This window comes from Cervus canadensis, chromosome 6 (assembly GCF_019320065.1).
Source record: "Cervus canadensis isolate Bull #8, Minnesota chromosome 6, ASM1932006v1, whole genome shotgun sequence".
Lineage (NCBI taxonomy): Eukaryota > Metazoa > Chordata > Mammalia > Artiodactyla > Cervidae > Cervus > Cervus canadensis.
In genome coordinates, this window is record NC_057391.1 from 94255937 (window position 1) to 94270480 (window position 14544).

Here is a 14544-nt window from a genome sequence, read left to right on the forward strand (position 1 = left end):
GTTTATGCCCAGGAGTTTGTGCTGGTTCTAGGCAGGGCCCCTCTGTTCTCTGTCTTCTTACTCACTCACTTTGAAGGAGATTCAAGGGGAGGTTTAATTTGATGTGCCATGAACTGGGAGTCGGTTCTGAGTTCTGAAGAAGGAAGTAATAGAGAGCTGGGTGCATTCCTGCTCATTAGATACATGTTTTTATAAAGAAATTCTGTGTGGCTGAAACTTGTTGAAAGTGCTACCACCTTATACCTCATGAACTAAGATAGTACATGTAAAAGAACTCTGAAAACTATGAAATGGTCTTTAAGATGCCAGGTTTTATTTTTAAAGCTCTCCTATAAAGTGGGCACTAGGGCTCTTGAGTTGAGAGGGGGACAGGGTCATGGAGGTTGCCTGGCTTGTTCAAGGTCACGCAGCTGAGCGGCTCCCTGGGGATCAAGCCCGGGTCTTCTGACGCTGCTGCTGCAGCTTTCTACTCATCTGCACTGATGCTCCTGGAAATCATCTGTTAGACCAAGTGAGCCTAACGTGTGGTTCCTTATGTGGGTGGGTTAATTTAAATCATAAAACTATAATTGAGAGAGACCCAAAGGTCAAGGTCTCAGTGATTTAAAAAGAGTTTTGCCCTATCTCTAAATTAAAGTATCCTGACTCTTTTCCTGCATTGTTCTGCCATTCCTGATGGATCTCCAGACCAGCCTTGGTCTTCCACACCCTACAGTAGTCTGCTTTCCAGCCTTGCTATGATCTCAATACAAAGCTAAGTGCATGCTCTTGACTGAGAGTGTCTAGGCTCAAATATTGCCTGTACACTTTGACCTCTGAGTTTTCTCATTCATCAAATGGCCATGTTAATATGCCTGTCTCAAAGGACTGTTGGGTGGGCTAAGTTCATCAACGCGTGTGAGTGAGCTCTTATTGTCTCCATATAGCTGGAGATAGGGAGAAGGAAATGGCAACCCACTCCAGTATTCTTGCCTAGAGACTTCCGTGGACAGAGGAGCCTGGTGGGCTGCAGTCCATGGGGTCGCAAAGAGTTGGACGCGACTGAGCGACTTCACTTTCACTGTTCACTTTCATGCATTGGAGAAGGAAATGGCAACCCACTCCAGTGTTCTTGCCTGGAGAATCCCAGGGATGGGGGAGCCTGGTGGGCTGCTGCCTGTGGGGTCTCACGGAGTCGGACACGACTGAAGCGACTTAGCAGCAGCAGCAGCAGCAGCAGCTAGAGATATTTGCAGGGAGGATTCTGCCATTTGTATTTTTCTTAAAGGATTGTTGGTAATCTGGAAAACATCTGTAAGGAAAGTGTTGAGTGAAATGGTGATAAAATGATGAATATAGTTCATAGATCATTGGCGCTCAGTAAACTTGCAGAATCATCTCTCTCTCCTCTGATCTCCTTGTCTGCTTTTCTCTCATCCCTCTAAGTCATCAATAATTGGTTCAGGCTTTAGTATAGCATTTAACACATTTGTACTGTAATCTATTTAATTATGTGCCTTCCCCCATAGGAAGTTTTCTGTGCCTGTCCAGGGAAGCCAGGAGAATGTGGTGGAGTTAACGCTTTCTCTGCCTCCCTTGTGGTTAAACCTCGCCTCCATCTTCAGCCACATCACCTGGATCAGCTCTGCGCCTTTCCAACTTCTAGGCCTCTGAGTTTCTTCTCCTTTTGTGTTGTTTCCCTAGTGCCCCTTACTCGCATAGGAAATCGTCCTTGTGATCCCCAGAGACAGAGAGAGCGTGGAGGCCTTCATCAGCGAGCAGAGCGCTCAGGCTGGGCTGCTGGCGTCTGTTTGGGCCACTGGAGGAGTCTTCGTGCCCTTGGCCGAATAGCAGGCATCCCGCATCAACTTACTCTCCGTGGCCCTTTTTCCTTTGACTTTTCTTTTCCTGGTCAGACGTTGTCTGCAATCACCTCTAGTGAACATTTTTACCCCCTTCTATATGGAACTTATCTCGTGCGTCTCCTTCACTTTACCTTTCAATCCTGCCTTGTTATATCCAGCTCATTTTTTATCTCCAAGGCGGACTGGCAAGAATGAGCTCTGGCTTCTTTGTGAGACCTTGAGCAAATTACACGACATCTCTGAATTTGTTTCCTTATCTGTAAAATGGATAATGACGCTTACCTGCCTCTCTGAGATGGTTGTTGTGGGACTCAAATGAGATAATGGGTCATTTAGACATGTACACCAATAAATAAAAGGAAGAATAGAGGGGTTATTTCTTCTGTCATCTCATTGCCTGTATTGGTATCTTTCTCTAAATATGACTGTGAGATCTAGGAAATTTGTTCTTTCTCCAGCTCTTTCTTATGCACACTGGCCTTCAGTTCATCGCTCAGTCGTGTCTGACTCTTTGCGACCCCGTGGATGCAGCACGCCAGGCTTCCCTGTCCTTCACTGTCTCCCGGTGTCTGCTCAAACTCATGTCCATCGAGTCGGTGATGCCATCCAACCACCTCATCCTCTGTCGTCCCCTCGCCTCCTGCCTTCAGTCTTCCGCAGTGTCAGGGTCTTTTCCAGTGAGTCAGTTCTTCGCATCAGGTGGCCAAAGTGTTGGAGTGTGAAACAGCATGAAAGGCACTGGCACTGAAAAACTGCAGTTGCTGTGTCTTAGTTGCTGTTTTGTGTTTGGCTCAGCTCATTGCCAGTGTCAGTCGCTCAGTCGTGCCCGACTCTGCGACCCCATGGACTGTAGCCCACCAGGCTCCTTTGTCCTTGGAATTCTCCAGGCAAGAATACTGGAGTCGGTTGTCATTTCCTTCTCCAGGGGATCTTCCCTACCCAGGGATCGAACCCAGGTCTCCTTCGTTGCAAGTAAACTCTTTACCGTCTGAACCACCAGGGCCGCACTGGACTCTCCATTTCTGGCCTAGCTTAGCCTTGTCCTCTCACGTTGCTATGGCGTGTCATGCTAAAGAAATTGCTTATCCTTGCCTGGTGACCAGATGGTTTACACACTGCTTCCACACATATTCTTAAACAAATATTTTAGGGTATTCTTTTTGGATTTTAGAACTGTAGAAAGCAAGGATCTTTTTTTTTTTTTCTTTCTTTCCTTTTTCTGTTTCTTAGTAACTTTCCTAGTAAAGCATGCTGCAGATTGAGTGTTCAGAGGTTGCTGACTATAAACATGTGAGTGTAGATCTTTTATAAATAAATTGGTTATGAATCTTTTTTTTTTTTAAACCAGTGGACTTCTATTTAATTTGGGATAGAAAAAAACCCGTTTTTCAGCACCCGGCACCAATATGTATTACATAGTCTATTTACAAACATTTCTCAGAGGACATTACAGTCAGAATTAATTTCTTACCTTCAGCCACTAATCCCATTATGTTTATGCAGAGCAGAAGGGTTTATAGTGTGTGGATTTTCCTCCTCCCCAGGTGATTAAAGTCTGAATGTTTTAACCACCATGAACTTATTTTTGAATATAAAATATTTCCTTGGTTTAGTTGTAAAATTATTTTGAATTCCTGAGATACTGTGACTTCATTAAATACATTGATATCTTCTCTGTGCTCTAAGTGAGGTTAGAGTAATTAGAATTTTCTAATAATAGAAAATTTAGCACCCTTCCCTGGATATTAGTTTTACAGAACTCCTGAGTGCACTTTGGGGGCAAGATTAGAGTTAATGTTTGGGTTTTTATTGAATGATTTTTAGTCTACCTACAAATACTCGGTTAATCATTAAAGCTTTTTATTTTAGAAACTGTATTATCCTAAAGATGTTTACTACCTTCTTAATGCTTTCCAGGAACCAGATCCTGCATTGCCAGTGTCTCAGGTAAAGGTTTAGCTGCAATCTTTAGTTTAGAGACTAGTTTAGTTACTACTACTTAGTTGTTGCTATAGATTAGTATGTTTGCTGTGTATCTACTGTGCTGTTATAAAATTAGCTGAATCTACCAGGCATTCTGTACCTATGTACGTAAATATAAACTATTATATTTCCAATACTTTGAGTCTACAGGTGTAACACTAGGGCACTCTACTCATGAAGACTTGGAGCTTAAATAGAAATGACCAGTACTGACCCAGAGGATGAGATACAAAAGAGGAGGCAAGGGGATCCGGGGGCTTAGAAAGGGAGCCAGAACATCCGCAGAGCCAGGAGTGTCCGGAAAGACTGTGATGGATGGGATGGTCGGTCCTGAGCAAGGAGAAAGGTCTTGTCTTTAGAGAGAGGTGCCTGCCACCATGAGGAGGAAAGGAAGATGTGGCCAGACAGCCACATCTCCCGAATCAGCTTTGTTAGAAATGGAGAGGCAGCCAGAAAGAGCTGCCGACTGGGTGAGACGGTGGATGAATCAGAAGGGAACCCAGGAGGAGGAGGTCTGGGTCGGGGGGCTCCTGACCAGTGAAGTTTTTAGCCCAGGAGGGTTTCTAGTAAGTCTGGGAAGAAGGAGAGGGGATGAGAGAGCTGTAAATCAGAGAACTTAAATCTTACCAGGTGTTTGCCCTGCCAAGCGAGAGAAAACTGTCTTTTAGGTAAATAAACAGTTTGAATCTCATGGGGTTCAAATGTGTAGTCATCAGACCTTTTAGAAGAAAGCGGTATACAAAATACTCTGAAGGAGGCCTGTGTGGTATCAAACAAAGATGCTGAATAGGTTAAAATGTACTACTCTCTTCTTTAAAAGGGTGACATTTGTCGTTAGAATATTCATTGTAGTTCCTGTATTGATAGATGTGCAGAACTATTTTTTTTTGCATGATATATGTACAAGTCATAAGGAGGACCTGAAGTATAAGCAGAGTAAGTAACATGCCTTTTGTTTTCAGTAATTTTGCAAGATTTTGATTAAAATTAAGATTGAATTAAAACATCAACCACTTGCATTGTTGTTCTGGTTTTAAAACTACATGGGATTTGAAAGTTTCAAAACCAGCGCAAGGACTTCGTGAAGGACCTGCATTTGGTATCTGCTGTCCTGCTACTGCTGACTTAACTGGACTGTGATCTAGAAGAATCGGAAGGGAGCAGGGCTGACTGGATCCTTCTGAGCTCACTGTTTCCATCTTGTGCCTTTGTGCTGTCTCGGGTTTTTAACCACTTCAAAGTCAATGAGGCTTTACAATAACAACTCAACATCTTGTGCCTGAGTTTTCATTCTCATGGAGTAGGCAGAGTGTCAGATGTTACTGATTCTCATGATGTCTAAGTGAGGTTAGACAGACCATTCTTTTGGTGGCTTTATTCTAAGAATAACTTAGGAGAATTGTTTCTTGCCAGCCTTAGGCCTTACATGGCTTTGCGTTCTGTGTTAAGAGGAACAGAACAATTTAAACATGTTTTACTCAGTAGAGTTTTAACCTTTTCATTTGTCTATTTTTATCACTAAAATTGGGTTAACCTCCCAGAAGGTAGTACAAGTAAGTCAATATTTCCCTGATGTTAGCAGGCAGATATATGCCTCTAATGTCCTATAGAGTAACGCAGTAGGTGAATGAGTTGGAATTATGTTTCACAGATAAAAAAGGAAATAATTGATGTGATAATGACTCATTTATCAAGGAGAATCTCTGTTTTTCTATGAAAAAACTCCTAAGCATCTATTATTTTTTATCAATTTCACAGTACTTCCAGTTCATTGGTATTCAAATTTATTTGGATAAACCACACGACCCTGTCATTTATTAACAAGTTAAGTGTATCTGATAGAAACAATTTGCAATTTTATTTAGATTCTAGCGGCAGTGTAGAATTACCAGTTTGCTTTGTTATGCATTTTATTTCACCAGTTAGTTTTGAAGTTAAAAATTTAAATAGGCAGAAGAATTTAGGGTTGTAAAACGTACGTGGCTTTCCTCCAAAATAAGATGTTTTCATTAAAATTCCAAGAATTGTTCCTGTTGCCCAGAGCAGTTCCTTGAATACAATCTGATGTTTAATCAAGCAGTGATATATATCATTTTCAAGGGCATTTTTTGTTGGGATAGAAGGAAAGTTAGGAATATTAATATTGTCAAATACTGATAAAATTTAAAATTAAATAATGGTGTAGATTTTATCGCAGATATTTAAATATCAGGAATTCACATGATTATCTCTACTTCTTAAGAGTGAGATTTTAGAAATTGGAACAAATATACTTTTTTGACAAAAGGAATTCTTATGGAATAAAATTTTAAGAAATAAATCTTCCTATTTGGCTTCTGAAGCATATATTCATTTGGTGAGGGAACAGTGGATTTACTTTCCTATCCTGATATAAAAAAAGCTGCCCTTCGTTAACATTTGAGACTTTACTAGGAGGCTGGAAGTCAAGAAGCCTGATGGATTGGACTCTGAGGTGACAGTATGGGTATGAAAATGGTCTGACAAAGTATGTGCACTGATAATGAATTAATATCCAAGTGTCTAAATGAAACCATACTAATAAAAACGTGACTTCTAGAGAGCTCATTTAACGAGGGCTCCCAATCATATGCAAGTCCCCTACACGCGAGCCTCCAGCTTCTGCACCCGCAGAGATGCCGTCGGGCGTGCGCGTGTCGGGTGGCGTCCGCGTGAGGGACGCCGCGCCGCCCCGGCTCCCGCCGCCGACGGCCTTCAGCCCCGCCGTCTCCCACCTGTCTGCCTCCTCCGGGCGGTGACTCTGCTGGCGTGTCCACTGGATGCCGGCCCCTGAGTGCCAGCTGCTGTCCTACCGCCCTTTTCAAGGTCCTGAGAAGGCGATGGCACCCACTCCAGTGCTCTTGCCTGGAGAATCCCATGGACGGAGGAGCCTGGTGGGCTGCGGTCCATGGGGTCGCGAAGAGTCAGACACGACTGAGTGACTTCACTCTCACTTTCCACTTTCATGCACTGGAGAAGGAAATGGCAACCCACTCCAGTGTTCTTGCCTGGAGAACCCCAGGGACGGGGGAGCCTGGTGGGCTGCCGTCTCTGGGGTCGCACAGAGTCGGAGACGGCTGAAGCGACTTAGCAGCAGCAGCACTGTAAGATTAAAACCGTTTTGTTGTGTGTGTGTGTGTGTGTGTGTTTACGTGTTTGTGTGAAAAGCATCACAAACCGACGTCACAGTACAGTACTCTGTAGCCGGTTGTGTCACCTGGGTCCCTAGGCTAACTTTGTTGGACGTAGGAACAAGTTGGACCTCTGTGCTCTTGAGACTGAACTCGTTCGTGTGCAGGGGACTTCTTGTCCTGAAAGTTTACTAGCTACTCCTCCTCAGGGGGGGAGGCCACATCCCTCTCTGGGGCAGACAGGGTCCCGCGTTTGCCCCCGACTTCTCCTCCAGCTTCTTCCCAAGCCCCTTCTCCTCAGCCAAGCCCCGCCCTTTAGTTTCTCCAAATCGGCTCAGAAGCGGGGCTGCCTCCTCCTACTCGCGTCATCTGGCAATCGCTCTCCCGTCTTGGCCGCAGGCGGAACTCTTCTTCTTCACCTTTCCCTCCACCCCAAGGTCCCATCACTTCATGGCAAATAGATGGGGAAACAGTGGAAACAGTGACAGACTATTTTTTAGGCTCCAAAATCTCTGCAGATGGTGATTGCAGCCATGAAATTAAAAGACACTTGCTCCTTGGAAGAAAAGCCATGACCAACCTAGACAGCTTATTAAAAAGCAGAGACATTACTTTGGCAACAAAGGTCCATCTAGTCAAAGCTATGGTTTTTCCAGTAGTCATGTATGGATGTGAGAGTTAGACTATAAAGAAAGCTGAGCACTAAAGAATTAATGCTTTTGAACTGTGGTGTTGGAGAAGACTCTTGAGAGTCCCTTGGACTGCAAGGAGACCCAACCAGTCCATCCTAAAGGAGATCACTCCTGAGTATTCATTGGAAGGACTGATGCTGAAGCTGAAACTCCAATATTTTGGCCACCTGATGTGAAGAATTGACTCACTGGAAAAGACCCTGATGTTGGGGAAGATTGAAGGCAGGAGGAGAAGGGGACAACAGAGGATGAGATGGTTGGATGGCATCACCGACTCAATGGACCTGAGTTTGAGTAAACTCCGGGAGCTGGTGATGGACAGGGAGGCCTGACATGCTTCAGTCCATGGGGTCGCAAAGAGTAGGACATGACTGAGCGACTGAACTGAACTGACAAGGCAGTTGGCTGCCTTTCTCTGCCATGTTCCGGATTTTTGTTTTTATTCTTTCCCTGTAACACTGAAATTCTTACGAGCTAGATCCTGGGCTGTGGCTTACGCAGCCCTGTTCTCAGGACCTGGGATGCAGTGTGTGCCCCCTGGGAATGTGAGGAGGAAGCAGTGAGGCCCGTGTCTCACTTTCCTGTGTGAACAGAAAGTGCCACAGTCCTTCCTGTCCGCCAGGGTGTGCTGAGCAAAGAATACCCTTTTGAAAAATGAAAGCCTTCTGATACTTGCAGGGCAGCATAAACTGTGAAGACTTAGAGATAAATCAGGATTACTTACATTCATCCTCAAAGTTAAACTATAAGTCCAAGCCATTGACAACTTCTGTGACCCCTGAGGACTGTTGTATAGATCTGGCAGCTTTCCTAATCTTTTTTGTGAGTGAAAATCTCAGAAGGTTTCTACATGTTGGTGGCTCTCACAGTTAGATGCAGTTCTACCTGAAGTTGACTTTTTTGTTTTTTAACAAACAAATCAGTTCTTTGGGCCCATATTCTGCCCATTCAATTGTGCTGAATTTACACATAACATTTGAAATATTTTATTCTAAGTTTTCTGATAAGAATCCAGTAAACTTCAGCCAGAAAAGTACAAGCCCCAAATCCAGTAATCTAGTCAAGTGTAATTTCACTCGAGGACCCTAAATATGTTGTGAAGTCATCCTTCTTTGTTCCCATTGAAACGAAAGCCTGAGGACTTTCTTTTATTCTTTTCTTTAATAATTTTTTAAAAACAGACATTCCAGTTACTTCAGCCCACAAGAGGAGCTCTCCTTTCTAATTCTGGTCAAGCTGTTGTCCTTGTCGCTCATTCGTCATGTGTCATGCACTCCTTGGCCCTGCCGTTTAATCCAGCAGGTGATGACGTTCAGGGAAATTAGGATCCACATTTTCTTCTCAGAACCTGTCGTGCGATGCTATGTAACGAGGTGCTCCGTCAGCACACGCTGATGACTGAGCACATCTCGAGACCTTGATGAGGGCCCTTTGGACCTCTTGTCACCTCCGTCGGTTCCTCTCTCTGTCCCTTTGTCCGCCTGCAGCTTGCTTCACAGCCCAGCTCCTAGGGCGATGAGGCCTAACCACTGTCCTTGCTGCTTGCTCCTCTCCACTTCAGAGTCGGTCGGGTACTGCAGCTTCAAGGGTGCCCTCCTCCCACAGCTGCCACAGGGCACCAACCTCTCCTGCTCTCTGCTTCTACTGAGGCAGAAAGGCAGACTTTTCTGTTGAAGCAGTTTTAAATGTTTAATAAATGTTTGGGCCTCCCTGGTGGCTCAGACGGTGAAGAATCTACTCGTAATGCAGGAGACCCGGGCTTGATCCCTGGGTCGGGAAGATCCCCTGGAGGAGGGCATGGCAGCTCACTCCAGTGTTCTTGCCTGGAGAATCCCATGGACAGAGGAGCCTGGTGGGCTACAGTCCATGCGGGTCCCAAAGAGCTGGACACGACTGAGCGACTTTCACTTTTCTATTGAGGCAGAAAGGTAGACTTTTCTGTTCAAGCAGTTTTAAATTTTTAATAAGGTATTCAGTTGTGCACAGCTTTACATCTGATTTCTCAAGGTAAAGCAAAGCTGGTAAGATACTTTCTAGACTCTTTAATTATCTTTTCCATTTTTTTTTCTTCCACTTTTCTACCAGGGTTTCTACTGACTAGATCATAAAACACCTGAGATTGTGTTGATTAGTTACTAAAAAGTGGCAAAAATTGATCTTAGTTCGAGTCAACAGTTTTGAAATACCTATTGTGTACAAAAACCATAGGTGTTATGGAAAATTCAAAGTGAACAAGGTAAAAAAGCTTGTGTTCTGGGGGATGGGAGGGAATTACAGTGTTTGTCAAATATGGTACATACATAATAATACAGGTATGAAGAGACTGCTTTATGAGAAAGATAAGAGGGAAGTAGGTTTAGAGTTCAACCATCAGGAAAGTTTTCATGAAGGACTTGGCTCTGAAGGAGGAAGACAGAACACTGTGGTTGCAGCTTTATTCCTTTGTTTTCAAATTACTAGTAAAATTTTCTATAAAGATCTTCTTTCACGTATAAAAAGATGTGTCAGAAGAGTGCTAGGTAATGACCACACTGTTGTTTGCTAGGTGATTGATACATAGAGGTTGTTTCTTGGTTAATAATGACACTGTCTTCTTGCATTAGTTTCTAGACATAGCCCTTTAAATCAGTATTACGCATTGTGTGGTAAATATGCTTGATAAAGATTAGATAATAATAAAGGATGGTTAGCTTCTGCAGGCTTTGCACTACTTCCAGTGCGAGTTAAGACATGCTTTATCTTATCCATGCTTTTTAGGCGGCCTGGATTTTGAAAGCGCGAGCGCTGACTGAAATGGTGTACGTAGATGAAATTGACGTAGATCAGAATGGAATCGCAGAAATGATGCTGGATGAGAATGCTATTGCTCAAGTTCCCCGTAAGTATTGATTATTTTCAGTTAAGTAAATGAAATGCCATTAGGAGGCGGAATATGCTCTCTATATACTTTTTTTTTTGTTGTAATAAAAATAAGACATTATATACATGAAAGATGTCTATATGTGAAAAAATATTACGTCAAGTAAATGGCCTCTATTCTGCCTAAATAGTACAAAAACACAATTCAATTATATTATCTCAAAGTATGAGATTGATGTGTAACTATTTTTCAATAGAAATTATATTACAAGTTTTAAAATGTTTCATAAAAATGCATTCAGTCTGATCTGGTACAACAAAAGATTGTTTATCCAAGAGTCTGTAAACACAGGGAGCATCCGAACAACAGAAATGTTCTAAAAGGGTTTTTGAAAAACTGACCATTTGAAAGCATCACTCCCTTGAAGTAACTGAAGATGCTTTGCTGTGATGCGTGATGTGAGGTGGGGGAGCGAGTGCTTGGCTTGGCAGAGAATGCCCATCACGACGGTCACAGCGGCCCAGTCCCGGCTTGCAGCTGTGCTGCTGTGAATGGCGCTGGATGATTACCATGACATGCGGTGGTCTTGCTGGTAATTTCTTAGTTGCGACAGTGGTCAGTCATTTATATGTGTTTGGAAGGTAATAGCTGTTTTAAAGTGTCTCTTTTCTCTGTCATTTGGTCTTTTGGAGTTAAAATATCTAAACTCTAGATATTGGGGGTAAATGATCTTTTCTTGGGAGAAGAAGTTTGTATGAAAAATAAACTATGAGTATGCTGCTGCTAAGTCGCTTCAGTCGTGTTCGGCTCCGCACGACCCTGTGGACTGCAGCCCGCTAGGCTTCTCTATCCACGGGTTTCTCCAGGCAAGAATACTGGAGTGGGTTGCTGTTTCCTTCTCCAGGGGATCTTCCTAACCCAGGGATCGAAGCTGGGTCTCTTACGTCTTACCTGCATTGGCAGGTGGGATCTTTACCACGAGCACTGCCTGGGAGTATAGAACTCTCGTTTTGATGAGTCAGAGCTTTGGAGCCTGTCTTGTTTTGAGTGTGAATGCTGGCAGGTTGACCTGTTTACCTAAGTCTCTAAGCCTTGGCTAAATGGGTTAGTACTACCTACCTTATAGAATTAGTGTGAAGATTAAATGTGATAACAAAAGTAACATTGGTACTCAATAAATACTAATCAAACACACGTTACTAGGTGCAGTTCTTGTTATTAAGGTCTTTTTCATCAGGCCAGCACACTTGTGAAAATTGCGTTAGTGGACAGTTTTTACAGATTAATAAATAATATATGAATTGAACTTGTCATCTGATCTCCTAGGTCCTGGAACATCTCTGAAACTCCCTGGAACTAATCAGACAGGAGGGCCTAGCCCCACGGTCAGGTATGTTCACTACACTCCTGTTTCATCCCGCTAAATACCGACCAGACTGTATGAGAACCTTCCTTTCTCGATCTTCGTGGTATTTTAACGATTTACGATCCTCACAGGCCGATCACTCAGGCTGGAAGACCCATTACAGGTTGTCTGAGGTCCGGCACGCAGAGCGGAAGGCCAGGCACTTTGGAGCAGGCCATCAGGATGCCGAGGACCGCCTACACTGCCCGCCCCATTGCCAGCTCATCTGGGAGGTTTGTCAGGCTGGGAACGGTAAGTTCTGGTGGCTGCACCTTAGCCTTGGATGACCAAAGTAATTTATGTAATGTGACATCATTATTCTCCACTCTTTTTATAGTAGGGAATTATATGGAAGATTTTTGAAGGTGATTCTTTTTTACCTGTGTTGGCTTTATAATTTTATGCACGTTAAATTCAATTTTTGTTTCAAGAGAAAGTTTCAGTTTTTCTTGTTCTGTTACTTCTCCCCACAGGCTTCCATGCTTACAAGTCCTGATGGACCTTTTATAAATTTATCTAGACTGAATTTAACAAAATATGCCCAGAAACCTAAATTGGCAAAGGTATGTTCTTAAAGTTATTTTATGTTATGAAGTGATGCTCAAAGTGAAAGTGAAAGTCGCTTCACTCAGTTGTGTCCGACTCTTTGCGACCCCATGGACTATACAGTCCATGGAGTTTTCCAGGCCAGAATACTGGAGTGGGTAACCCTTCCCTTCTCCAGGGGATCTTCCCAACCCAGAGTTTGAGCCCAAGTCCCCTGCATTGCAGGCGGATTCTTTACCAGCAGAGCCACAAGGGAAGCCCAAGAGTGGGTATAGCCTATTCCTTCTCCAGCGGATCTTCCTGGCCCAGGAATCGAACCAGGGTCTCCTGCATTGCACGTGGATTCTTTACCAACTGAGCTATGAGGGACTTATAATAGCATTGCAGGAAATGGATAAAAATTTGTGAAGAAAAAAGACTTTACCTTGATTGAAATGGAAATGTTTAATTAATAAACTCAATCAGAAATAAAGCATATATACTATCATAATAAGAAGTTTGTTTTCTCCTAATAAAGAATAGCAATTCATAACAAAGAAAGCAGATACACAGCACTGTCTTTGGGTAATGACGTTTAGGGGGTCATCTGTGTGTGTGTGTATTTTTCTTTTTTAGCTTGGACTATTCTCAGAAAAATAATTTTCTATCCTCATAGGAATTTAGAACTATCAAAAAGAAGATAGAAAAATGTTTTCTTTCTAATTAGTAATTAATCCAGTATCTCAATGAAGATTACTTAAGCCAGACAATGGCAAGCCAACTACATTAGTAATTCTAACTATTAAATTCTTTTCTAAATTAAAGAGAAAGAATGATAGAGAGAGAGAAGGGAGAGGGGGAGGAATAGGAAGAAGGATGTTCATGACCTTTCCAGTAGAAAAAAATTTGAAGGTGAGCATAGAATAATTCAGAGCCAGGAGCAGTTAGCTTCCAGAAACTGGTATAAGCCTAGCTCAGGTTTTTAGCTGTAATCTCCGTGAATTCTGTGCATGAGTGCTGATTTCACTCCTATTATCAGTTCTTCTGGCGTTTAACATATTTACTAAATGTTAAACATTTTAGGGACTTTCCTTGTGGCTCAGCCGGTAAAGAATCCGCCTGCAAAGCAGGAGACCTGGGTTTGATCCCTGGGTTGGGAAGATCCCCTGGAGAAGGGAAAGGCTCCCCACTCCAGTATTCTGGCCTAGAGAATCCCATGGACTGTATAGTCCATGGAGTCAAAAACAGTCGGACACGACTGAGCGACAAACATTCTAGGGAAGGCGAAAAAGAACTCTAGCCATACAGATTGAAACTTAAGTCAGAAAAAGGAATGCTAGCTGGTAAAAAGGAAATCAGACTGTCACAATGCCAATGATACTTTTCTTTGTTCCTTATTTGATAGTGGTCTAAACAACTTGATTTAGCAGAGTCATAAAGTTTTACTTATTTCTCTTACCTTTATGAGGAATATCTGATTGCTTATCTTTTCAGGCCATTTATTAGAGGTGACTCATTGGCTACTTGATACCATTGCTGTTTACTAACCAGGGATTGTAGTCAGTGGAGGCATTTCCCCTCAGTTAAGTTAGGATACTTCCAGGACAGACCTGGTTTATGTTATGAAATTCAAACCAAACTAGATTTTGCACTTACTTAATGTGTTGTGGAAATAATGCCAAGTTTCTCTATCTTTGGTCTCCAGCTTGCCTTGACTTAACTTATCAGGACACGAGCTGTACTCATAACTTTTTAAAAAATGACTGAACAAATGGAGAATTAGGAATAGATTTTTCAAAGAGGGCCTTATCTTGATTTATTTTTTCTTGTTTTTGGTTACTTCTAAGTCATCTCTGTTAATAACCTTGATATATTCCAGGGGTAGAAGTGTACACTTTGCAAGTATAAAATAATGGTATTTATGGATAAGTATAGTATCACCAAGAGGTAGTCCGGTAGATGCTTATTTATCCAGATGAATTGGGGGCAATATTAGAATAATGGTTCTCAGCCTTGCTGCACATAGAGACATCTGCATATTAGGAAAAACATCTTACTTTGCAGTTAAACTCCACTTTGTTTCAGA

At 42.7% G+C, this 14544-nt stretch overlaps 1 protein-coding gene across 1 annotated transcript in view; it reads left to right on the forward strand.

Moving 5' to 3' along the window:
- Positions 1-14544, forward strand: part of TTC8 (tetratricopeptide repeat domain 8) — a 62890-nt gene that overhangs the window by 13376 nt on the left and 34970 nt on the right. The window contains exons 3-7 of the mRNA XM_043473040.1: positions 3762-3791; positions 10426-10546; positions 11855-11918; positions 12026-12185; positions 12407-12496. Coding sequence (XP_043328975.1) covers positions 3762-3791; positions 10426-10546; positions 11855-11918; positions 12026-12185; positions 12407-12496 — 465 coding nt within the window. The remainder of the gene's footprint in view (positions 1-3761; positions 3792-10425; positions 10547-11854; positions 11919-12025; positions 12186-12406; positions 12497-14544) is intronic.